General features: G+C 39.7%; 2 protein-coding genes across 3 annotated transcripts in view; both read left to right on the forward strand.

Annotated features, from left to right (window-relative positions):
- The first annotated feature begins 6 nt into the window (after window positions 1-6).
- STRAP (serine/threonine kinase receptor associated protein) lies at window positions 7-6,831 on the forward strand. The gene is made up of 10 exons (XM_026037130.1): window positions 7-122; window positions 1,026-1,161; window positions 1,988-2,069; window positions 2,374-2,446; window positions 3,078-3,174; window positions 3,908-4,045; window positions 4,581-4,717; window positions 5,206-5,355; window positions 5,912-5,977; window positions 6,380-6,831. Exons 1-10 carry the CDS (start codon window positions 11-13, stop codon window positions 6,439-6,441), a joined length of 1,053 nt encoding a protein of 350 aa, XP_025892915.1. The 5' UTR covers window positions 7-10; the 3' UTR covers window positions 6,442-6,831.
- Window positions 6,832-7,553: 722 nt separating this feature from the next.
- Window positions 7,554-26,492, forward strand: part of DERA (deoxyribose-phosphate aldolase) — a 44,551-nt gene continuing 25,612 nt past the window's right edge. For both annotated transcript variants that reach the window (XM_026037121.1, XM_026037122.1), the window contains exons 1-6: window positions 7,554-7,596; window positions 14,120-14,217; window positions 16,942-17,089; window positions 18,667-18,762; window positions 19,959-20,093; window positions 26,226-26,354. In XM_026037121.1, the coding sequence (XP_025892906.1) occupies window positions 7,566-7,596; window positions 14,120-14,217; window positions 16,942-17,089; window positions 18,667-18,762; window positions 19,959-20,093; window positions 26,226-26,354 (637 nt within the window). In that variant the 5' untranslated portion in view covers window positions 7,554-7,565. The remainder of the gene's footprint in view (window positions 7,597-14,119; window positions 14,218-16,941; window positions 17,090-18,666; window positions 18,763-19,958; window positions 20,094-26,225; window positions 26,355-26,492) is intronic.

Here is a 26,492-nt window from a genome sequence, read left to right on the forward strand (position 1 = left end):
CGGCGCCGCCATGGCGATGAGGCAGACGCCGCTGACGTGCTCGGGGCACACGCGGCCCGTGGTGGACCTGGCCTTCAGCGGCATCACCCCCTACGGCTACTTCCTCATCAGCGCCTGCAAGGGTGAGGCCGGCGGCGGCGGGAGAGGCGGCCGCTGCGCCGTGGGGACCCCCGGGCCGTCCCGTTGTCGGCGCCGCGGGCCCCGGTGCGAGCGGCGCCGCGTGGGCCTCGCTGCGCTTTTGGCGTGAGAGGCTCCGGCGGCGCCTTGGGGGAGCAGCCTTTGGCACCGCGCGCTCGTGTTCGCCTTGTGTGCGGATTCCTGCCCCTAAAAACCGCCTTCCTCCCAGCCTTGGGGTGCTTCAGTCTCCTTTCTCGTGGGAGCACCTTCTCCGTGACTCCCAACGGACTCTAAGGATGGGAGTGGCTTTCTAATCTTGTCCTGCGTGCCCGTCTCTGTGTATTTTGAATGTATAGACATTACATAATGACACATATATAAGACATATAGACATAATAGCCCTTTCTGAGCAGTATGGATCTGAAAATACTGTTCTAAAAAACAAAGGGACTCCATGTGCTGTAGGTGACCCTGCGTGAGCAGGGGGGTTGGACTAGATGACCTCTGAGGTCCCTTCCAACCTCAACCATTCTGTGATTCTATGATTTACCTGTAGAGGAAAACTGGAGCAAAACTACAGCCAAATACCCCTTCCTCTTCCTCTGACACATTTCCCCTTTAAAAGCTCACACAAAGGAAACTTGTATTTACTTTGTGATAGTGTTTTAAGGCCTATGAAGACTTTTAGATACTAACAGCAGGTGCAGCTGGCATATCTAAGCTCTTTAGCAAAGTTCTTTTTCAAAAAACGGCGTCATAAAATATGTCACCAAATGCCTCTTTTTGAGGAATTGTCACAGTATCTTTTTTTTTTTGTTCTGTGTTTGTATAAAATAATCTTCTTAAAATAGTTTAATTTTATTTGATAATGTTATCTGAATATTGATTTTTTTTTCTTCTGTTTTTAGATGGAAAACCCATGCTACGCCAGGGCGACACAGGAGACTGGATTGGGACATTTCTAGGTCATAAAGGTGCCGTTTGGGGTGCGACTTTGAACAAGGATGCCACGAAAGCAGCTACAGCAGCAGCTGATTTTTCAGCGTAAGAGTTTTTCTATTTACCAAAGTCTCACTATGTTTTGACTCTAATCAATGATTTTTTTTTTTTTGTGACATAGAGTTGTTAAAGTTGCTTAATTTATCAAAAGGAAAATAACTATTAAGCTCGTTTATGGATGGTTTAAATCAAGATCTAAAACTTTAGATTCTACTGCAGCTACTGCTAATTTTGTCATGCTGATCAACTGTGATTGCCTCTTTGTCAAAATACTTAGTTACCACAGTTGTTTGCAGGAATAACTTCTCATACAGCTCTAATCTTTAGCACTGTAGAGTGCTAAAATGGGAATTAAAAATGATTTTTGCTTCTTACAGTTGGTCACATTTTATTGATTATTTTCTGTTGCTCGTAGCTGGGGCAAACTAGCTTGTGACACCAAAATTTCCATAGCATTGTAGAATTCATAATAGCTACCATTTTGGGGTTTTAAAACATACTGGATATTCCAGAAAAGCCATGCAAAAACAAAACCTTTCTGTCTGCTTTTAATGTGTGTTAATGTTTGCCGTCTATTAATATGAGACAAAATGCCATTTCATTTAAAGCCATACAGGACAGCTGCATTTGTGTTTACAATAATAGGAATTCTGAATTATTCTGGAGAAGGGCGAAGAAAATGGCAGGCTAGTACAAAAAAATTGAAAAACTTATAAAGTACTTTTATTGACTGACTGGGTTGTTGTCGAATGTAGTGATTACAACAAAATGTTACAAGGGTGTCAGGAAAAACTATTTACAAGCTAATCGGACCTCTAGGTTAGTTTTTCTCAGTGTTTCTAAAATTTAAATGTTTTGTCTTGTCATTTAGCAAAGTATGGGATGCTGTGTCAGGGGATGAGCTGCTCACATTGGCTCACAAGCACATTGTCAAAAGCGTGGATTTTACACAGGTATGAACAAACTTTGTATCTTACCTGACAGAAAAGTAAGCACTCAAGTGTATTTGCTGTTTTTTTCTTTTTTTGTGTGTGTGTGTAAATACAAATACTAGAAATAACAGAATATCTACACATTCTAGAAATAGTAGAAATAATAGAATATACAAATATTATAGCATCTCTCTCCTAGGTTTTTAAGATTATATTTTAAACGTAACTATAGTAAGTGTATTGGTAGGCGGAGAGAAAGAAGTGTTATTTGAAGGCTGATGTCTCAATTCAAAATAGAGCTGACTCTTTGTAACTTGTGTTTCAGGACAGTGATTATCTGTTAACAGGTGGACAAGATAAATTGTTGCGTATTTATGATTTGAGTAAGCCGGAAGCAGGTGGGTCTGGTTTTGTAACTGATTTTTGCTGTTTAGAATTAAATAAGTTTTGAAAATTTCCACAACATTTCAATCTCCTTTCTATTACGAATTTCAATGGAAAAAAATCAGTATTGTTTCACACAGAGCACCCTCTGTGTAACCTTTCTTAGTAAGATCATTGGAAGTCTGCAACATTTTAAGCTCATCTTTTTTTGTGAGTGCGTTGGAGCTTATAAAAGGTAAAACAGTTTACAGCAATAAGGTCCCCAGTATCTTCAAGGACAGCATGTTTAAGTTCTATCCAAATCTATTGGGGAATGAGTCCAGGTAAAAATAGGCTACTTGAGACTTAGGCTAAGTTTCTGTGTATTTAAGTGTTTTTTAATTCATGCTAATATTGATGTTGAACTGCTGAAAAAATATATATATAAATATATATCCCATGTAAGACATGAACTACTTAAGCTTTTTGTGCATTCAGCTCTTTGAATGTAATCTGCATTTATCCAGTTCCTGGAGTAAGATCCATGAATAGAATTGTAAGTGCTCGAAATAAGCTCAAATTAATTTCTGGCAAGCAGAAATTCATGTAGAATAACAGAGCTCTTGAACTACTGTAAGTACTAAAATACTTGCTGTAATTTTTAAGAACCTCAGGTTATCAGTGGGCATACTTCTGGCATTAAAAAGGCTTTATGGAGCAGTGATGACAAACAGATTCTTTCAGCTGATGATAAAACTGTCCGGTAAGGAAAAGCTACTTTTTTTTTCTGAAAAAGCTCACTGTTTTGTTAATGTTTGGGATGTGTGTGCTTGTTTGTTTGTTTTTAATAACATGTCGAAATATTATTATTTGTCTCCTTTCAGCAAAAGAGATACTGTCAGTTATTTGATTCTAGCCTATTGTTCTTCTAAACTGCTGAACATTTTAGTCTTGCAACCATCTCAATCTAGCCCTGTTTTGTATCAACAAAATAATTTTTGCAGCAACAGAATAACTTAAAATCATTTGTTGATATCTCATAGTTAATATACTAAATGCCTTAGCATTGGGTACCCTGAGAAAAGTAGATCATGTTGGAAACTTGCAAGTTTACCTTCTGTAAACCTGAAGGTGAACTTATAGAGAAGCTTTCTGTGTTTTATGCAGAGGTGCTGCTTCTTTATCTTTCACACTTGAGCCTTCAAATATGTCCAAGACAAGGCCTTGCCAGAAGCTGAGGTGAAAGACTAGGGATAGTATCTGGAAACAGGGCACTGTTGACAAGTGAAACTCTTATTCTCTGCCATACTAATAAGTTGTTGCATTAAGTTTCAAAAGTAGTGTAAGCATGTTTTAATTTTCTGCTGGGCAAAACTTTAAGATAGGAATATAGAATCGAGTGAAATTCTTTATTGGGTGGCTTCAAAAAACAAACAAAACTTCCCATGAATGGGAATGAGAACTGCTGTAGGAATTTAACAGTCTCTTCTTTGTAGCCTCTGGGACCGGAATACCATGACTGAAGTAAAGGCATTAAACGTTGCCATGTCAGTGAGCAGTATGGAGTATGTTCCAGAAGGACAGATCCTTGTGATAACCTATGGGAAGACCATTGCTTTTCATAGTGCAGAAACGTGAGTCTAAAGCTGAATATTTTCTTAGAGTAACTAATAACTTGTTGTGTTGGTAAAGATGGCTGTACAAAACCAAATCACCGAGTCACCAGAATTAGCTTTGAAAGGTATCTTTGCTATCCAGTCAGATGCAGTGCAACACGTTTACCTTTTCCAAAAATAACCATCTTTAACTGTCTGTAAAATGCAAGGCTGTAGGTGCTATGGTTCATACTAATTGTCATTGTAGTTAAAGAAACCTTTCATTTGGGGTTTAGTTCAGCTCCTTTTAGAGAACTGCTTATTAATACATCTCTTTGATGTCTTAAGGAAGCAATAGCAGGTTCAAGAAAGTATTTCTAAATGTTTACAACTTCTGTTTTTCTTGATCTTAACTCTTTGCTTCTAACTTGATAAGCTCCTCTTGCAGATATTAAAACTTATTTCAGAAAACTATGTTTTGTTTTTCTTAAACAGTTGTAATTTGTACAAGTTTCTTAGCTTTTGGGACTTTTTTTAATAATAAAAACTCTTACCAACAAACTTCTTTTCTCAGTCTAGAGCAAATTAAATCATTTGAAGCTCCTGCTACGATCAATTCTGCATCACTTCACCCTCAGAAGGAATGTCTGGTTGCAGGTGGTGAAGATTTTAAACTTTATAAATATGACTATAATACAGGAGAAGAATTAGGTATGTTTGTCTTCTATAATGGAGTTCTGAAATTAGTTTAATATTCTAGTAGATTGTTACACTTAATCTCTGAGAATGCTGTGTAAGCAAATACAAGCTCTAAGCCAACAGCTTAAGTTTTTGTTATCTCAGTACACCTGTCATTCTTTGGGACCGATCAAAAACGTGCTTTAAACAACCATCAAAACACAAAATAAGTAGAATCGTTCAGTGGTGAAGTAGTGGCAAGCTATATGCTAACTTAAAGGCTGTATTATAGCATTCATCAGGTATGTCTTATGAGTCTGTATAAAGGATAACTTCTGTTTAGGGCAGGAGGGAATAGGGGTGGAACATGGGTCTGTTAGTTGATCCTATCCTTACTCAGAAGTTTGTGCAGAATGAGTGGTTGGAGGGCCAGACTGTGTGTGGTCTGTGCTCCTGGCTTGCTTTTGAAGCCAAACTTGCAGAACCTGATTGGAAAATGATACCAATATGTTCTCTTCTAGAATCTTACAAAGGACACTTTGGTCCCATTCACTGCGTGAGATTTAGCCCCGATGGAGAGTTATATGCCAGTGGTTCTGAGGATGGCACACTAAGGCTGTGGCAGACAACAGTAGGGAAAACCTATGGTCTTTGGAAATGTGTAATTCCTGGTAAGTGTGTGTGCATTTTCCTGGTGAAACTTGGCTGCTTCAGGTGCACTTTTGAAAAGTTGTCAAACATGTTGAGTGCGTGAAGGCAATGTCTGGCAGTAAGAGCATAAATGAAGAACATAGGTTTCTGTAGTGTCTGTATTCTCTTAAACCTCCCCGCACCTTGCGTGATTGTGGCCGTCAGCTAATTTCAAACATACAGGATTTTTAACTGTAAGCATGTTAAATATTTAAGTAGCCTGTTACATTTTGATGTTACAGAGCAAGAAATATGAAATCTCATTTTTATAAATACTTAAGGATATAAGAGTCTCTAAGAGGAAAAAAAAGTGCAGATAAACTTAACTATGTGGTATGACTTAGGTTCTCTACACTTAGTGGAAAAATAATAAAAAACAATGCCTAGAAAACTTCAAGCAGATATCTGTGAGTGAAATATCTTACATAATTTCTCTGTTCAACCCAAAATGAATGAGTGGAAGCCTTATTATCTGATTTAAATACATGTATGGGTGTGGGGAAGTCGACTGAAGATACTGTTTTTTTCTTCCTGTAGAAGAGGAGAATGCAGAAGCAGCAAAAGCAAAGACTACCCTTCCAGCGACTGCAGAGGAGGAAATAGGTAAAGCACTGAACTGCCAACTTCAAATCTGCTGTTAGAAAGATCAGTAAAGACAGTAGCATTATAGTTTATATTACCTGGTTTATATATATATTTTTATAAGTAGCATTACTTATACTAAATAGCCTTAGTGTGGAAGAGTGATTTCTTCCCCCCACCCTCACCTCTAAAAGCACGATCTGCCATTTTTGGCTCTTCTCACAGCATCTTTGACTACATGTGTAGTGATGAGTTGTGCAATCTTGTAAACTGTGCAAACAGATTTAGTACAAATAACAATTTGAGTTAAATGAAAAACAGTCCAAGTAGATCTTTACCTGCTTTACCGTAAAATAACCCTTTTGACGTTCCTTTTGGTTATATATCTTAAGGTGAACTAATGCCTGCTTTCTTTAATTGCAGAAGATATTGCCTCTGAGAACTCGGATTCAATGTACAGCTCAACTCCTGAAGTTAAAGCCTGAGCATCACAACTGTTAGGCAACATACAGACATGGGAGACTAAATCAAGTGAACAGTGATATGCAGCAGCCTTCCGGAGTGCACTCTCTACATAAGGCAAAGATGGGCAGTAATTGATGAGAATGCGTTGGAACTGGCTAGGTGTTGTCTATAAGAGAACTGAGTATCCAAAAAAAAAAAAAAAAGAAAAAGAGAAAAGACAAGTAGTAGAGTTTTGCTATCTTCTTAGCATAGCTGCCTACTGTCTTTTGAATGAAGCGTGCAAGCCAAGATCCAGTCTCTCCAATTTCAATTAGACTCATTATAGTGTTTTCTTTATTATGGAGACGAGATACAAGAGCTTTTACTCATTTTTTTCATTGTTCTTGAAAGTTGGAATATTTGGCTTTAGTTGTAAAGACGGGATTATGTACTAAAGTATTTGATTCGGGTTTTGTTTCATTGTACACTGCTTACAAACATTTAACTGTTTTCAGTTGTCGAAATAAAATGCCTCTCAAAACTTGTGTATTTAATGTCTAATAGGGGGCTCATGGAATAGAAAAGCAACCAACTTACTGCATAATCCTTTCTATTTGTGTGTACTAAACAAGGAGCAAAAGCACTAGGAATGTTTTGAGGCAGCAAGGAGCACATTCCTTGAGTTATAAGCCTTGCCTTTCTATTCTTTAATGTTTGAATGTAGAAGTAAGTCTCTAAACTTAAAACCCTTGAAAAATTTCCAAACTTAGTTGTAGGTGAAAATGCCAGAGGTGGGCCATGAATCTGTGCAAAGCTGGGGTTGACGACTCTAAATAGGCTAAACTGACACTTATTCACGACCATATGTTACATTTTCTTCCTTAAAGAAAATACTGCCCTTCTTGCACTTGCCCCTTCCTTTCCTATTATTACTTCTCCCAGCCCCGAGTTCGTATTAAGGGTGAGTCCCATCTCTCTCAAGGCCGAACCGCCCTTTGGGGGGGGCGGTGCTTTGCCACGTTTAAATAATAACAATATTAATGCTGAGAGGGCGGTGTGTCCCGCCCCAGAGCCGCCTCTTTCCCCGGTGTCTCCGCCCCAGATCCCGGGGCGGTCCCGGCTCCAGATCCCGCCCGGAGCGGGGCGGAGCGGAGCGCGGCGGGCGATGGCGGCCAGAAACCCGGGCACGGGGCTGGGTAAGCGCCGCGGCCGGGGCCGCGTGCGGCTCCGGGGCCGCGCGGAGCCCTCGCGGGGCGGGAAGCGGCTCCCGCTCCCTGAGGAAGCGGCTCCCGCCCCGCGAGCCGCGCGCGCGGTGCCGGCCGCTGCCGTTAACGGCCGTCACGGGCGCGGCTCGCTCCCTGCTCCCTGCCCGAGATGCGGCTGGGAAGTGCAGTCCGGAACGGAGGAGCGAGTCGGAGCAGCCCTTGGGGCTGGTTTCTGGTGGTGGTTTCTGAAAGTGTTCGGTAAATAGGGGGGATCCTAGGAAATACTGCTCAGATTCCTGCAAAGTCTTCAAGTGTTGCTTAAAGGACTAATTACAAACAGATCTGTTATGATTAGATTTTAGGTCCTTTAAAATACCCTTGTGACACTTTTTTTTTTTCTTTTTTTTCAGACTTTCTTTCCAACCAGAAGGCCCATAGAAAGTTTATTTTCCTTTGGCCCTTTTTGTTTAATAGAAGTTGAGATTTTCTTGTATCTTCCTTTATATAGCACCTTGACTCCAGAGGCTGGACCTTTGGATGGGCTGTCAGCCTTGCAAATACCCATGCAGGCTCACAGGACTGGTGGAGCTGCAGTGTCGTCACCCCACACCTTGCATCTTGCATATCAGATTTGGGGCCAAATAAACCTGATAAACCTTTACCTAGCCCTTATCGCTCTTCCTCTCTCCCAAGGGGTTCATACCCTTTTTTTTTTTTTTTTTTTTTTTTTTTCCCTTGTTATTTGGATTATAATTTACTAACTCATGGATGATAAGGCTGTGGACAACTATAAGTTGTCTCAATATCTCTTCTGTATAACAGCTGCATGTAGCCCCTAAAAGGGAGCTGTTACGTTCCTCTGTGGCACTTATCCCCAGTTGTTCTGCAGTGCTTATGCTAGGGCTGTTTGCAGGGCAGAGAGTTTCTTTCAGCTGCAGTCATCTGCACGTGTCCTTGTGTTGACGCAGGCATGTTCCTAGGGCCGTGCAAACCTGCAGTGTCTGCGAGGAAAAAGGCCAGCGTGCACATTTGCACGTGCACTCCCACTGCACGTGCAGCCTGTAAACAGGCACCCAGCGAGGCTCATCTTACTTTGAATTTCATTTTACAGCACTCCTGAAACTCAACTCTAGAAAATCCTGTAGTAGTTCATCTCCTTTCAGAAGGTTTCCTGTAGTACATGGGGGGACAAGGTAAGGAAGGCCATGCTGCCAGGGCTGTGGGTACTGCAAGAGGCAACCTGAAATACATTTGGCTGTGTTTTGCTCTACAACAGTACAAGTCAAGGGGATAGAAAAACTACTGAGTCGGCAGCTCATCAACACAAAATAATTGTTATTTTCACACAGTGAAACTGTCTTTGAGCAAGCCCCAAGTATTTCCCACATGTCACTCTTCTCCTGTAAAGAGCCTTCTGCTGCCCCAGAGGTGGCATTAGCCTGTGCACAAGACTTAACACGGAGCATGTCTCAAGTGCAGGACCAAGTCAGCTTTTGAAGGCTCATCTGGCTTGTGCTAATACACTTAACAGTAATTCAGTAAAGGTTTGTCCTGCACCTCACAGTGATAGTTGTAGAATAACAGGAGTTTTCAAACAGAGACACCTAGTGGTAAAATATCTTTTATTTAAATATGCATTATTTTATTTGAATCCTTTTTTTTTTTTTCTTTTTTTTTCTCTGTATCCACTCTTTCTGTGCTTGCTACTTGGTGTCATTACTTCTGCTGTAATTTCTGATACCCACAATTGGTATTTATTTGTTCACAAATGCCAAGACAGGTGTCCTCAAACCATATCACACAATGCTATCACCTGTTATTTTTTTTCCCTGCTAAAATAAATAGATTATTGTAAAAATCTCTTTATTCATCCTTTCTTTTCTTTCTCATCAGTGTTCCTCAATAGAATAACAAAGAGTTACTTGTATTAAAGAACAGGTACATCTAAGGAAGATAAAAAGACATAACAGAATCCTGTAAAGAAAGTGGACAAAACATTTTAAAATATGGTATTGCACAAGGGAAAATTTGAGGGGTCTTTCTCATATGCTCAAGTACAACAACATGACCAGAGGGGCTAGAAGGAGTGTCCTTTCCTGTTGTGATCCCAAACTGTAAGAAATTGGTCACTGGTTTGAGTGACCAAATTAGTCCCTCTGTTGAGGAAAAAGCAGGCACTGTTCAGCATATCTTTTTTCTTTAATTCCACATTTTTGCGCAGGGGAGAAAGCTTCATGTAAATTATAAGTGTCCTGTCTTACTCCATGGTCATGAGGACCATGATGGGCAGCGGGGTTATTGGAGTAAGGAAAGGTTTCTGGAGCAAGGGGAAAAGAGGAACAGGAAGAGGACACATCTACAGGAAATCAAGCTCCTGTTCTGTATAGCTCATGGAGCAACCTACTTCCTAAAAAAAATAGCTTGTCAGTGGATTTCAAAATGCATTAGGAGGTACCATTGTGGTCCGTGCTTTCAAGTGTAGTTAGATCCGGGTCCAGGCTTGCCCACTTTGCAATATCTGTTGAGATTCTCACCACAGTGGTCTCCCAAGGCAGTAGCAGTCTGGTGTTTGGCCTCTTTAAAGTCAAAAAAGGTATGATGTGGTGTAGCATGTAGACTCTACAGTTTGATGGTTGGGCTTGATGATCTTGAAGCTCTTTTCCAACCATAATGATTCTGTGATGCTGTATGGTCCACCTTGAGCCCCAAGTGGGTGCGATTCATTTCACATGATTCGTGGCCAGCGTTGTGCAGTTTCTGGATGGTTGCAAGTCAGTGTGAGCTGATTTCTAGTGTGGGACTCGTGCTTATTTGGTGACTAGTTTTCTATAACTCTTTAACAGGATCTGATGCTGAAGCCTTTTCTGTGTCCTGTGCTACTGTTAGCTGTGTGTGGCCAGTTATCTTTAGCCAAATGCCTTATTTCACTGCTGGAGGTTCGGGGCACAGTTTCATATTAGCTCCTCCAGGAATAACAGCTTTCGTCCCTGCGCTTATCCAATTTATTGTGTGCCTGTGCTAAGGGCAAGAGCCCATGTGCTGTTCTTGATGTAGAGGGGGAGATAGACTGTTGATGGGTGGGCCAGCTTCATTTGAGGAGAGTGCAGGCTTATATGACCTTAAAATTGCTTGTGAACCTGTGGCCTCAGATATTCTTCAGCTCTGTGTTTCACCATCAGAAGGGATACTGTCATTAAAAAAAAAAGCTGAAAAACCCAGTGAAGGTATTAGGCACCTTAAATATTTATGTAATTGTAGCAGTGAAGCAGTTCTATTCTGTGCTCTCTGAGGAAATGGTTAATGGTTTTGGATTCATGTCCCTCAAGGCGGGTAGAAGAATTTCCATTTCCTGGTAAGGTTTTTTAAAGGTTTTCAAATGTCTTCAGAGGAAAAAAGTAAACTTCAAGAGTGATTATGGAATATTGGCTAATTAGACATAGTGTAACTGCTTTAATTACTTTTATCCCTGAAGCCACATGACTGTGCAGATGACTAGCAGATGACTTATTTAAAAAAAAAAAAAAAAAGATATGTTCACACTGCAAGGTTAATGAGCCTAATTAAATATAGTTTTCCTTAGCCAGATACTAAATGATAAAGCTGGGGGCATGGGGGAGGGGGAAAATCCAAAGGCAATCAATTAGCTCCTTCTCAAATAATGGCTTTGTTCTGAGTTTTAATGCAAAAAAGCTGGAATGATGACTGATTTTTTTTGAATAAAGACCTGTACGTTTAAAGGTCTACTGAGACCTCACATGGCAAACTTTGAAATTCTATTTAGAGACAATTATGCTCAGACATATTTGTTTTCACTTGCCCACTGCTTTAATTAATGGAGAAGTGGGCTTGCATAAACAAGTGGTGTTATACAGAAGTCTCCATCTGCCACCGCTTATTACCAGAACCTTTGTCCTTCCTTGCCATGCAGTCTTTCTATTACACCATTTTTATTTTTCTCATAAGCTGTAGCTACATAATGTCTCACATTAAATTTTATGGCAAGGATAAAGTCTCTTTAAAAAAAAAAAATTCTGACAGTTCAGTGCACAGCAATTCAGTGTCCTGCATTCTAAGCAACACAGGGATCCAAATTCTGTTGTGTTTCATTGAAACTTAGGGCTCAGGCACAGAAATGAGCTACTAAACCTTAATGAGTTGCCTTGTACTGGCAGTTCCAATAGTGTACTTCTTAGAAAGTCCAGCACAAGATGAATCCTCTTCAAATAATAGGTAATGTAGGGTTAATCTCCTCATGGGAAATTACTTTTCCTTTGACCTAAATTAAAGTTTATGTCCCAAGAATCAAGAAGAAGCACATTTTCCATAGCTAACTAAACAAGTTCTGTTCAGAGTCTCCCAAACTCTTCCACCAGAGGCACTAGCTCTGATAGATTAATTACTTTGTCAGATTTCTTGGTTGCCTTTCGTAATACAGAAAGAGCAGGTCAGAGAATAGTAATTGCCCTGTGTTCCTTACTGGAGAGCTAGAAGCTCAGTTCCTCATGTCAGGTGCCCCCTTAGCTTTTATCACCTTTTCCAAAAGGGCTGAAAGGTTACAATGAACTCAGTAGAGTTCTGAAGTTACCATGATAAGCTGTGTTATCAGATGCTTCCACCTGAGTCCTTGGCATATTGTAGGAAAATCACAACACAGGGTTTGTGTTTCCTTTAAAAACATAAAAACAAATAAAATAAAACCTTTTTTTTTTTTTTTTTTTTCTTTATTCTCTTGCTTGGAAGCCTTTGTCAGTGATTGCTTGTAATGTGCCCCTGGGAGCTGACATGTGCTCTGCGCTGACCATTTAGAGAGCTCACCCTTAAAGTGACTGCAAAGGATGCAGAGGTTTCTTGTGCTTAAGCCATGTGTATTTGGTTTCTACTTATGGCTGAAATTAAAGCACAAAGGAAGTTCTTGCCATAGGTTTTGTAGCGACAGCTTTTCTCAGCTGCTCTCTTCATGTCAGATGATCTTCTTGCATTTGAGACAAAATGAATAAGCCTGTGGCTTACCAGGTAAAGAGAATTGTTTTGGGTTTGCTGTTCATCTGGTCTGCAACTTTGCAAGCTGCTCCTTTTCTTTTATACTATACGGTGAGATTGATGCTAAGTTCTAATGGAAGCCTAGAAAACTCCTAATGCCCTTTTCTTTATTTGGCTTAATTTTGCTGCCCTGAAAGGACAAGATTTCCCCAAGCAATTGGGAATCACTAAGTTTTTGGCTGCTCACTCCTTTTAAATATTACACTGCAAGCTTAAAAAAGTAATGAAGAAGGCTCGCAGAGGAGAGATGTTCACAACAAATTATATGACCCAGAATTGTTACCTATTTCTTAATCATGTGAAACTGCGTCTGTATCCTGTCCTTAATTGGTAACTCAGTGGTATTTATAGTGGTGATTGGTTGATGCTTATTGATGTCTCAACAATTTTTTCTTCGCTTAGCTATATAATTAATATTTAAAGGTACTGGTTATGGTTTGGGCCATCATAGATGTTTTTTCTTTAATTGTTTATGTTCTGTGAGTGAGGGGATTTGAGTTTAAGTTCATTCTCATGCAAAGTTATACCATTGAGTTCTCACATTGAGCAGCAATTTCAAGATTCAGGGATCTGCACGTTCAGTTCTCCTTTGACACTCAGTTACCCATTTTTCAGAGGTGTCCTGCCTAGGTGCTTCTCTTTTGGGGCAATTTCAAAAGTAGACTTCTCAGAAACGTTTCTCTCCGATTATGGCTTATGGATAATGAAACTCTCTCCAAGTAAGAGCCAGGCTGTCCACGGGGCTTCTGAATGAGGTTGTGCTTTGAACATGCTGCTCGGAGTCCTCTGGAGGACACAGAAAAAAAAGTGCTCTAAGGAAGACACATCTGGATGGTTTCCAAACAGGTATTTTGCCCCAGAATTAAATGCCTCAGTAAGCTTGCAGCTAGTCAAGCCTGATTAGCAAATTGAGTAAAATTAGCTCTAGATAATATCCAGATAATAATCCAGATGCTCTATTGCATGAGGGTCTCTGCAGAGGCTTTGGTGGCCGTGTGAGATACAGTTCTGTAGAAGAAAGCAATTTGTACATGCACAGAAAATGCTTTTGGATGCTGCATGTAAGCAGAATAACCAAGGACTGAAAAAAATGTTATTTTCCTCCATCAGCGGGCAGTGACAGGAAGCTGTTAGGCATGTGCTGGCTGCTGCATCCGTAATGGACTTTATAGCCCAGGAGTGGCAATATAACATCTCTGAGCCGCAGGGAGGTAATGTGGCTGCGATGGCAAACAAAACATGCTGTGTGAAAGTGCCCAGTTTACAGATCAGCCCTGACAGAAATTTGGGGTATTATGATGTTTTGGGCTGATGAGAAGTATGCAAGCCCTTACTAGGACATAAAAGCACAACGTTGTCTGCAGAGGACCTGAATCGAACTCCAGCTTTCTTCTGAAGTCCCACACCATATATTAAAAGAACACAAATATAGCTGAGACTTTTTTTTTTTTTTTTTTTTTTCCTCCTAAACCAGATCTTGGCTGGATCTCAAAAGTGTATGTGAATCGAGCTGCAATTGAAAGGCATGTAGAACGAATTCAAGAGCAGAGAACTGTGAAAAGTAATTGGCGAGTAAGTGCTCTTTTTATGCATTCTGTTCCTGTATTTTTAAAGCAGTCACTCTCCTTCTCTAGGCTGCAGTATTGAATTTTGTTCAAGATGCATGTACACTTAAAAGATTGTGCTTGTCCATGTCTTATTTTAATAATTTGTATTTGATGATGATGGGATGGAATAAAGTAACGCATTTATCCAAACAAGTTAAAAACCTTATAACTCATGAGTGGCAAAACCACAAATGAATTTAAGTCATCTTTATTCATGAGAGAATTAAATTGTATATTACTATCCTACCCCATTTATTCTGTTTCCCAGACAGATTTCTCTGCACCCAGCCTTCTTATTTTTTAATTCTGAAGTGGTAAGATATGATCGTGGTCCCTGTCAAGTTTGACCTAAACCTTGATAATCGTTCTTTACTTAAAGATACCCAACATGTGTGATTCTTTTACTTAACTATTTCTTACCTAAAACTCGTTACTTAGCTGAGTATGGGCCCAGGGAGGAAATGAATGGTAAGGGGGCTGACTTCTCAACTACTGAGATATAGTGAGTGAGTGATTGCTGTCAGTCTTCGTGTAAAGAAGGTTAATGTAAGCCAATGGTAAAACCAGTGATCCAGTTAAGCTTTTTGAGGCTGTGTCTTGCATTGATTGAAAACTCCTGTTCAGTGTCTTAACATTACCATCAGCCTCTGCTAATTGTTAATGTCCTTCAGACCCAAGTCCCAGCTGAACCAAGGTCCACTGCAGTTTTCTGCAGTTCATAGACTGGGATCTTGATGCAAACCCATCGGGTCAGCTAATAATCATAGAATCATAGAATCATTATGGTTGGAAAAGACCTTCAAGATCATGGAGTCCAACTCTAAACCCTTCAACCCCATACCTGCTAAACCATGTCCCTCCAGGCTATGAAGCAGGAGAGTCCTGGCCACGTGCTGGGTCCTGAAAGCTATGAATGTTTTGATTAAATAAGAAATGGACCCAATATGAGGAAGGTTAGATACTAGTTCAGCATTTCCCAAGACTTTCTTACACATAAAAGCTGCTTGATACTGAGTTTAACAGTGCTATGGCTCTAGGTTGGGAAGCAGTGAGAAAATCCCAAGGGTACTTCCTCACCTTGGCTATCTCTCAGATACTTCACACGTACCATATGTAAAAACAGGCTTTTTGGTTTGGCAGAAGTGGCCATATGAAGATGATAAGAACAGAGAATTACAAAGAGGGAATCATTTAGAAGAAGGGCAGGTGCTCTCACTCCCTCTTGAGCTGTACAAGTATAGACTGACTTTGAAGAAGACCACGAGATTCTTTTTAGAAGCACCTCTACCTTATTTGAACACTGTCACTGCAGGATAGTTATGTGCCATTTTTTTCAGAGATGAGCTTGAACCCTTACATGTTTGATTGTAAGTAACACTACAGATTCAAGTTTTCGAGCCTCTATCTCAAAATATACATTTTTAGAAAACCTGTAAAAAAAGAAGTTTGTACCAGTTCTTGGAACTCTCTTCCTACAGCTGTCTTGATGACTTTATGATTCATATCTTAAGAGATGAGACAAAAATTCCCTCATGTGAAGGACAAAAAAAAAAAAAAAATCCAGCATAAGAAACTGAAAATCACTCAGAGTGAAAAATCTGTGTTACAGGGTAAAATTAGAAGTCAGAAATAAGCAGTAAAACTTACTAAACTAACAGAGGCCATTCTTGTAACATTAGTGAAGATCAGGAACCCCAAAACAAATTTTAGTGTAATTAATTTACTAATATAAACAGGTTCAGAAAAAAAGGTCCCATCAGCCAAGTGCAAAAGATTTGTAGACTGGACAGCGTTGATTTGCAGGATAATATCTCCATGCAGAAACAATAAATTTTGCTGCATGTACTAATGAGCCATGTCATGGAGCAAAAGGGCTGGGGAGGTGTCACCAGATGATGCTGCTTTACAAACCTCCTCATCCTCACAAGCTCTTACCTTGCTGAGCCCACTAAGGGATGTCAACTTTTAGTGAAGCTGTCCATGTAAATTAGAACTCGCTGGAAATCCTTCAATAAATATTACAAATCCATTTGTTTTGCACCAAGTAATTACATATGTTTTTTTAATCTCAGTTTCTCACAAAAGAAAGTGTTTTCTGGAGACTCAACCTCAAGCACATGTGCTTACCTAGCACTGATGTGTATGTTCATCTGATTATTCCCAGTCACAAACCTGTGCTCCTTTGGAAGCATATATACATGCTTACAGGCATCATACAGGCTTTGAAAGAGACCCACTGTACAGAGGGAAGCGTGTGATAATAATGGGCCTGCTCAGATAGAAAGTGATTTTTAGCTTTGTGTTGTAGAAGAAGTAAATGTGAAACAAGATGCTCTTTGCCTACCTAAAAGTATCTACCTGGTTCTTATTTGGTACCTCGCTTTTCCACCAAAATTTGTGTGCCAAAAATTGGAATTGATCCAATTACAAGTTAGTTGGTATAGTTATGAGACAATGGACTTTTGATTCTTAATCTCTTCTTCACCATTATAGACTGCTTCAGACGAGAACAAATTTCTACCATCTACATAAACCTTTCTTTGCATATCTTCCATGTTACATCCCGTATGTTTCCTGATTCTTGGAGATCAGTTATTTTCTAAGAAGTGCAGTTGGTTCTCAGTGATATCCAGTCTTTTGAATCCCAAAAGTTTCAAGTTCCGTTTTTCTTTCTTCATACTCTACGTAGGCTGCTTGGCTACTCAAAGCTGTCACCTGCATGGACCTTACCAGTCTTTCAGGTGATGATACTCCTTCAAACATTCACAGAATGTGTTATAAAGCTAAGCATCCCATCAGAGAGGATCTCCTGAAAGCCATGGACATGCATGATAAAGGTATGTTGGTTTTAGCTGCCCTTTTTTTTTTTTCTTCTTTTTGGCGGGGTGGAAATGTCCACATTTCCTCAGCATTTTGCAGTCTTCAGATATAAAAATGGTCTCCTCCTACCATGGAAGCAATTATTGTAGGTCTAGCTCCAAAATATTTGTTCCTTTGAGGTAATATAAGAATATAAGGAGAGAAAAAAAAGCATTCTTTAGAGGAACCAAAATGAAGCAGGGAGTCAGGGAGACACTCTAATTTATGTCTAATGAGCAAATTTGATATGGAAGCCATAAGTGTGTAATCTCAGTGTATGTATTTTAATAACAGTGCACTAGGGTGAAACTAATTGTTTGAGTATTTTGTTAATCTGCTGATGTCCTTGCTAAATTGCAGAAGAGGGGAGCATGACTACTTTAGATTTCATGCTTAGCTGCTGTTTCTCTGTGTAACTATAGAGCCTGCCCCTTTGCCTCCTTGAAAAGATGCCTTCTATTATTTTAGCATCTCATATTTTTGCCTCAGAAAGCATTACCTGTCATCTATTTCAGTAATTAGTTTAGGAGATGTCTTTTCAGCCCAGTTTATTTTAAGAATTGATCTTATAGTGAGTCTATGTGTAAGTATGTACATAGATGTGGTGCTCTCCCAGAGAACTAGAGCAAAGTTATCAACGGAATGGGCAAAGGACAGCCCTTAAAAATTAGTAGTAAAACTTCCGCTGACGTTACTGAACGTCTTGCTCAGATAGGCCCTATCTGGAGTCTGAATGCTTCACTGAGGCTGAACCAGATGCAACTTCACACCAAATTAGGACCTTCAGGAGAACAGTTATACTGATCTGAAATCCGTTAAACCCACTTCATATCTGAGCATCCCCTTTGATTTTTTCCTGGTGTACTAAATCAGTGACATGTCAAGGAATATCATTTGACTTTTCTCCTGTCATGTTAGCTTCATGAAGATCTAGCAAAAAAGAACTCTGTGACGTTTGACTTATGCTTTTACTATTGAGTCGAGGTTGATTGGTTGATTGAAGTCATATAGTGTAACACCAAAGGGAATCTGATTTCTAGCCGCACATGTAAAATAACAAAGATTACTCTTCTTTTTTTTAAGAAAAACCTTGAATTTACAGACCTAAAGATGGCTGAAGTTTTCAATATTAGACCAATTATCTGAGACTTTGAGAGAATAGTTTTTTAACCAGAAATGCAGTAGAGCTGCCTTCACATAAGCAGGGCTCAGTTGCTGCTGGGTTTGTGCTGACCAGCAAAGATGGAAATTGTCTGGCGGAAAATAACTGTCTATAAATGTCTTAACAGTACGTGTTACCATTAAGCAGTGAGTTTTTCAATTAAAAATCTTGGTGTTTTAGCTCCTGATAATGCAAACTTGGTCCCAGGGTCAGGTGAAAGAACATATGGGGGGCAGTGGTACGGAGATCCACCTGAACTGCCTGAGCAATGGGGCAGATGTCCCTAGTGGAGGTGTTGAAGATCCTTGTGGGAACACCAAAGACGGAAGTGCTCGTTGTATGGAGTGTATGTGGTGTATATTTTTATGTAAAACTGAACTCTGGCTCTTGCAGGTATTACTGTTGCAGCCGTCTGTGTCTATCCTGCCAGAGTCACTGATGCCGTTAATGCCCTAAAGGCTGCTGGATGCAACATACCAGTAGCTTCAGGTAAGAGCTTTAGTTTCAAATAAGCGGCTTACACCCGATTAAATCTTCTGATGCTATAAACCATATAGTAAAATGTGGAAGTTGGGGCTTGTTGTGGAGCATAAAGTAGAAAGGAGGCAGGTAGGAGGAAGGGAATGGAGGGAAGGATTTGCTTTTGCTATAATCCTATGCTTTGTTTGAAGTTTATGCCAAGTCTGTTTCACTGGAAGCTCTTCATAGAAGTCTTTAAGACATGTATCAGTGTCTCCTTGGACGTAGTATCATTAGTCAACAAGGAGCTGTTAATAATAACAGAATTGAAATGTGAGATTTAAAGAGTTCTGATACAGTTTCCCCCCATCAGCTGTTTGGCTTTTTAGCCAATCTTACAAGCTGAATTCAGGGGCACTGTGTGCAGAGGCAAGGGTTGCTGCCTGCTGAGCATGCGCAGGATCAGGACTTGTACTCTTGCTTCTAATAGTCTCCAGTCACCGCACAGGAGAGACAAGTCTTGAATTTGCAATAAGCAAGAAATAGAATCCCAGAGTTACGCAGGTTGCAAGGGAGCTCTGGATGTCATCTGCTCCAACCTCCTCCTCAAAGCAGGGGCTAACTTTGAAGGTAGAACGGGTGATTGGTGGTGATATCCACGTCTGCTGGATTTTTTTTTTTTGGTATGTTTATTTCATTGTTGTGTGGGGAAAAATAAATACTTGTCTGTCAGAGAGAATTTCCAGCAAAGCCATTATTTATTCAACTTCCAAAGTTACTTTGGGATTTTGTACTGAAACATAAAGGTAACTTTAAGTAGACCCCGCTACAAGCAACTTTTACTTTACTGTGATTTAGCTGTTAAAAATATTACTGGGATTTAACTTGAAATACTACTTTAAAGAATTGGGCAGAATTATGAAAGCATATATTGCTTCATATGTGAGTGGAGCTTTGAGAAAATGTAAGGTATATGAAGTAGACAATTTTGCAAGTTACAGTTGTCATCACAAAAAATAGTGGATAAAGCACTGAATATTGGGGGAAGAGCTAATACTTCTTGTCAGTGAAGAGTGGGAAGAATGAAGTGCCATTAGATTTTTGAATCTATGGCAGGGATTAAAAAAAAACAGATTACAAACTTTCTGATGTATTAGAGGTATATGCAATTTTATGGTAGGTCTATAAAGCAGCTTTTCTCTCCTTCCCCCCTCCATTCTTCCTAGTGGCTGGTGGTTTTCCCTCTGGACAGATGCCTCTACAAACGAGACTGGCTGAAATAAAGCTGGCTGTGGAATATGGTGCCAGAGAGATTGATATTGTCATTAACAGGGCTCTGGTGCTGACTGGCCAGTGGGAAGGTAGGTACCCTTAGGCAGAAGACCTAAACCTGTGTGCACACTCATGCAGGCTCTGCCTTTCTCGCTTCCTCCACTCCCCTCCTCAATCCTTTAAGATCCCTCCCCAAAGAGTAATTGATAATCTGGGGCATTGCACTGAATAAAAACTATTTAATTAATTTCTAGCAAACGTTTATTTTGAAAAGAAGGCTGTTAAAAGTTGCATTAGGTAGGGCATTCAGAGCGGCTTTGTTTTGAAAAAAAACGTGTCCATTACTTCTGTGCCTCAGAGGATTTTGTGTACAATATTAAAAAAAATGGAGTAGAATACTGTATTGTGTACAGTGTTAAAAAAGTGGAGTGGAAGAAAAGTGAGAGCCTGTGCTCTAATTATTTGAACAGTTTTGTTAAAACCCCGAAGGGGCTGCTAATGTAGGTGATATCTTGTTAAATATACATGTTTCAGTTCTTGACAAAAATATGTATTTCAGTTGATTTCTTTTCCCTGGAAGCTAAGGGTACAAATTCACGGCTCGTGTTATTATTGATGTTCTTGGGTCTTCTAGACTACTACTAATTAGTAAGAACAATAATGCTGAAGATGGTTTTTGCTCTAATTGCCTCTCTTAATGTACTGTGAATGGTTTGCCTTAAGTGCTGACAGTGCTTCTATAACTAATCTCCATGTAAAGGTAAACACATCATTGTCTTGGAATGAATTTCCCATTTAGTTGTATAATGCAGCCCTGTAATAGCCTGGTTGATTGGAACACTTCACAAAAGACACCTGGCACCTGAGTTTGGTTAAGGAAATGTAATCATTGTGGTAACAGAACATATTTTCTGATTTGGACTTCCTTCCATTAGCAAATAGAAATGAACAAAAAACCAGCAACTTGCTGCATTCTTGTGCCTTCGAGACTGTGAGGCTGGCTACACTTGCTTTTGCATCTTAACCTCTTTCATAGCATCTACCTTCTCCCTCCCCTGGCCCTGAAATATTATGCAGCTTTACAGGTAGGTGCCTTCTTGGTGATGGGCACTGTCCCCAGCACTCCCTTCTTTCAGTGCAGTTAAGTTTAGATCCAGACTCAGAAAGTGCTGGACTATGGAGACTGGATGACTGAGGAGTTTTAAATAGGACAGAATAGTGATGCAAGTTATGTGTGTGTTAATACATGTGTGCACATGTACATGCACACTGGGGACCTGTGCAGGTTTTAGACACAGAATGAGCTAGCTGACTCTGTCAACTCAACCCCCTCTATCCCCTCAAAAAAAAAAAAAAAAAAAAAAAAACACCAAAAAACCCCCAACCAAACTAGACTTGAACAGCAACTTGAACTTGTGCCTGAGAAAGTTTGTCGCTGCCTTATGGCAGTTTTTGGACCTAATTATCATTGCCATGCTCCAGACCTTGTGGTACGAGCAATGCAAGTCACATAGCATAGAGGTTAGGGAGCTACTGCATGAAGCCACTTTCGAAAAGCTCTAGATTATGTTGTCCAGGATTGCAACAAGGAAAGTCAGAGAAAAAGAAATCCAGAGATCGATCCAGAAACAGCAGTGGCTGAAATGAAACCAAAATTAAGATGACCTGGGCTTATTTTAGTAGGTGCTTATGTATGGGAAACTATGATCAAAATTTTTCTGTGATCAAAAGTTGTGGGGGAAGAATATGCAGACATAGTAATGATGAACATAGTATAAAGCTGTCCATTGCTAAATAAGTAAATACAGCTGACTTTTGATTTGGTGTGCATATTCTTTTACCCACAAGCTGAAGTCACGACAAGCTTGAAAGACTTTTTTTTTTTTTTTTGGCAATAGTTAGCTTACATTTCTTTTACAGAGGGCAGAACTGAAGTTATTTCCAAATGTTTTCTCAAGTGGATTTATGGAGGTGAATCTGTGAGTATGGCACGTATTTACATTGCCGTGGGAACACAAAATCAACCTCAAGAACAGAATCTACTTGCCACCTGATAGTAATGATGAGGAGGAGGCCATGGAGAGAAACTGCTAAATTTTAATTTGCCCATCCTCCCAAGCTTATTTCAGGTCCGATGCTTAGGGTGTTTTTTTGTTGTTGAAAATCTAGTTTAGCTTGCAATAGGTATATGCCACCTGTGTGAACCTGTCGTTCTCTAACTGTGCTTAGTGATTGTATGTGATATGCTATAATGTTTAAAGTGTATTTGAGGGAGCTAGAAGAAGAGATAAAGAACTCTGTAAGCAGGATCCATATATCCTATAAAATCGAAAAAAACATCTAGGGCAATAACTATGTCTGCGTTCAAAGTACTTCATAAACGTAACCTGCTGTGCAGTTATGACAGAACCTCTGCTGATACTTATAACACTAGTATGTTTTTACAGTTATTTTCTCATGCTGTCATTCTTCAAAACTGAAGGTATTATTGACAAAACTATGTTAGTGGTAGAGTGTTTTATTTTCTTGTTCATATACTTTTTAGATTTTTTTCCTAGACTGTGCAATAATTGGGGTCAGCATGTTGGAGAAGTGTTGCAATTTTGCAAGTTTTCTGATTTGTTTCAAAAGCTTGCTATGTGATTATTTTAGTGTATATCCAATTATGTCAAGTTGTTTTAAAGCCATTCTTAAATATTGCTGAAACTCGTTATGACATTCCCAATATATGCTCTAGATCTATTCTTTATAAGATAATTGCCAAGAGCATATTAGTAATGCTGAACATGAAAGCAAATGTATTGGATGGCTAATTGAGGTTAGAAAATAACCTTAAATGAGATTTAGGTTTCAGAACTTACACATATATACCTTTTGAAACCTATTAGCTTTTAGAGCAATAACACTTTTCAGTAGTTTTTTCAAGCATTGCCTTGTATTACTTTACAAAGTATGAATTAAGATTAAAAGGCAGGATTTAAATAGTGTCTAAAAATGCAATTTTGGAAGCCATATATAAAGAGTTATGGAGTTGACTAACAAATTATTGAAAGAACCTTTTTTTCTTTTTTCTGTTAGCAATAAATACATTGGAGTTTCAGTAAAGCTGGTTGAGATGCCATAATGTTGCCACTAGTTGCACAGCTTTCGGCAAACAGCCCTGCATACCGTAGCATCACCTACTTCTAAGTTCTCCATAACCTCTTATTTACGCTCTGTCAGCTGCTGTTTCCTCTTTTAAAGAAAGAAGAGGAAAAAAGCAAATACACTGTAAGAAGTTTAGCAGCACATTTTCTTGGGTGCTAAAGGGGGAAGCCCTTGGGAAAGGGCTGTGAGTTTTTTGATGTGGTTGTTGTTTTGTTTTCCTGTAGTCTTTTCATGCCTTCTGTAGAAGATGCAGATTATCTCCATAGACCCCATACCTGCCATTGGGTCCTATAAAAATCAAGAAGCCACTTGTTCCGACTCTGCTTGATTTGGCTTAATAGTACAGGAATCCCATCCTGCTGAGGCTGCTGCTGCTACTGGGCTTAACCGAACTACTGAGTAATAAAGTGACTGGCTTTTTTGGGCAAGCACTGCCAGTCCTAGAAGAAGCTCTAGACTCTTGGAAATCCTGAGTACATGCCTAGGTATGGTTAACACCAGCTGTACAGTAGACATTTCATGAGAAGTTTCAAGATGCTCAAGTTTGTCAATTGACTTAGATTTAAGTGAGTACTGAAACTGTTTTTTTTGTTTTTTTAAAGGAGTAGGAATTTTTGCACTTGTTTTTTATCAAAGCAGACCCTGTTGGATGTTTTTCAGGCTGGGATGCTCTGCTTCATTTGCTCTGTCACACAGGTAGTTGCATTTCTATTTGCACTTTTACTGTGAGGCTGAGGATGTCCTGTGAATGACAAGATGCTGTCTGTGATAACTGTTCTCTGAAGAGGGAGCAGTATTTTTTACCTACCCCATTGAAGTGTGCCCACTATGCCGTCACTTGGGATAACCTGATAGACACAGATGATTGAAGATGCTCAGTTTGCCTGCCTGTGGGTTGAGGCGTGCTGTCAGATAGTGAGACTCTTCAAATGATCTTGGCACTAATTGCGTATAAGAGCAACTTCCAACAATAGGGAAGATGCTGTAGCTGCAGCACCTACCTCAGTGAACAGCAGTTATGAAGATATAATTTCCTTTCATGTCATCCAACCTAAATGCATGTTGATTTTGTTTTGACATTTTTGGTGGTGTATCTTAAAGTAGGGAAAACTGGAGTCTTTTCTTGTTGTTACCGAAACTAGAAGACTATGAAAGCTGCTTTCTTTGGCTTTCCTGAGGCTTCAGGAATATATCACTTCACAAAAAAGAGACTGCATTCAGGTTTAACATGAGCAGTGTTATCAAGTGCATGAGCAAAATAGCACAAATTCTTTGTATTTCTTTTCTTTGAGGCTCGATTTAATGTAGAAGGTTCCTGGAGTATCATCAGTTGATCAATAAAACATGTTAGGCTGCATGCTAGTACTGATTAATTCACACTTTGGGTACATAGTGAGAAACAAGGTGAAGACCAGGGTCTGTAAAGGGACTTGCTAAGTGCATTAGCCCGTTGTCTCCTAATGGACATAGTATGTCCCTGAGGAGCACCTCAGGGATCCCAGTCCCAGCTGCTGGATGTGCCAGCGCTGTCAATAGGATTCAGTGGTACCATGGCTGGAGGGAAGGTCCAGCTGTACAGCAGCCTGACCAGTCCTGCTGGATGTTTCCAGGTCTCATCTGAGGACTGAAAGGAAATGAAAGCTGGTTGCGCTTCTGAATAACTTCAGTCTCCCATAACCATATTCTGGACTTTTCTAGCAATAAATGCATCTTAAAACCTGTGTTTGGGCCTTTTGTAATTTAACTTTTCAACATAGTATTTAAAGAGTGAGTACAGTCTATGAAAAGGATCCTCTTATAAGGGATTGTGTTTGTTTATTTTATGTCTTTTTTATTTGCTCTCTGGAAGTGCTGACTGCACCCTGTAAAATCTGCTACTTTTCTCCATACCATTAACTCCGGATGAGTTTTATTCATCTCTAGGTGGCCAGCTTCTGACATTATATTATTTTCTAGCTTCATATTGGAAAACCAATGAATGGCAATGTTTGCAAATATGATGGTATGGACAAATCTCCTTCCTAAATTATAGGCAGTGTTCTTGGTGAGTGTGTGGATCAAAAGTGAGAGTCCATTTCTGCCCTGCGATGCCTATGGATCCCAACAGCTTTGCTGAGAACTGCATATGTTAGCTAAGGATGAATTTGGGCTATAATGCAACAGAGAGAGAAAAGCAACCCAAAAGTCTGGCAGACCTAGGGTTCAGGTTTGAGGGCTATAATCCCCCATCAAGCTGAGCTGAGCCAACCTAGCTTCTGGCTGCTGTTTTCTCTCTGTCTTCCATTGAGTGGTTCTGCTGTGGGGTTTGCTTTTCTGAGCCATTTCAGGTTTCTACGTACTGCTCCACATCCCACCTAGCAGCTTGAGCTGGTTTCAGGGAATTCAAGAATTTCACAAAATTCTTATTTTGAGGAAACTGAAAACCATGAGATTCTGGTACCTAAGCATGAGCATCTAGTTCAGACTTCCCAAGAGAGCCTGCTGGTACTGAGAGAGGTACTGAGAGACCTAAGTGGGGGGAATGGACCCCCACAGTACCTCCTGGAAGCTAGGTGGCATGTCCACACACCTCTGGTGGATGCTATCTGTGATGTTTTTTTAGACTCAGCTTTGGCAAATGTGGCTGAAGGCAACAGAAAGATTGGTGACATGATATATATAGGAAAACTTAGGTGTCCCTGAGTACTGATTCAATTTCCTATTGTATTTATTGCAGAAAATCCCAATTATATTTATTGCAGAAAAAGCTGCTTCAAAATCAGTGTTGGAAATATACCACAAAAGCTTAAATATAATTGTATTTTTACTGCTGACATATTCGTGAGTGTTCAGCATATTGTGCACCTCCTTAGTTTTTGAGAGAAATGACATTAATAGCTATTAAGTTAAGTCTGAAATCGTGTGGCATTGTTAATTACCTACAGTCGTGCAATTTATTGAACTTGGGAAACTTAAGTTCTTGAGTGTTATGACTAATTGTAAGATTGGAAATTAATCCAGAAGTGGAAATTACAGCCATACTTGAAAATGCTTCTCAGCCAACTTTGATCATTTTCAAATGCTTTTATCCACAGAACTGTATGAGGAGATCCGTCAGTGTCGTGAGGCCTGTGGAGATGCTCATATGAAAACAATCTTATCAACGGGTGAACTAGGGTCACTTGGTAATGTCTACAAAGCCAGCATGATAGCTATGATGGCAGGTAAATATATGCTTTTTTCTCTCTTTTTTTTTTAAGCTGAGAAGTTTCTTCATTATATTATTTATGAAGCTTAAAAAATTCTAGTCACAGAAGTTTAGTTTTGCATAAACTATTTTGCAAACTGTTTTTGCAAAAACT

The sequence above is a fragment of the Nothoprocta perdicaria genome, unplaced genomic scaffold (genome assembly GCF_003342845.1).
Source record: "Nothoprocta perdicaria isolate Ctin4 unplaced genomic scaffold, notPer1 scaffold_190, whole genome shotgun sequence".
Lineage (NCBI taxonomy): Eukaryota > Metazoa > Chordata > Aves > Tinamiformes > Tinamidae > Nothoprocta > Nothoprocta perdicaria.

Excerpts from the sequence above, each read along its gene's own strand:
- STRAP (XM_026037130.1), top strand. The coding sequence starts at position 11 with ATGGCGATGAGGCAGACGCCGCTGACGTGCTCGGGGCACACGCGGCCC. Across the intron at positions 3,175-3,907 it reads GCTGATGATAAAACTGTCCG|CCTCTGGGACCGGAATACCA; the intron begins GTAAGGAAAAGC and ends TCTTCTTTGTAG. Across the intron at positions 5,356-5,911 it reads TTGGAAATGTGTAATTCCTG|AAGAGGAGAATGCAGAAGCA; the intron begins GTAAGTGTGTGT and ends TTCTTCCTGTAG.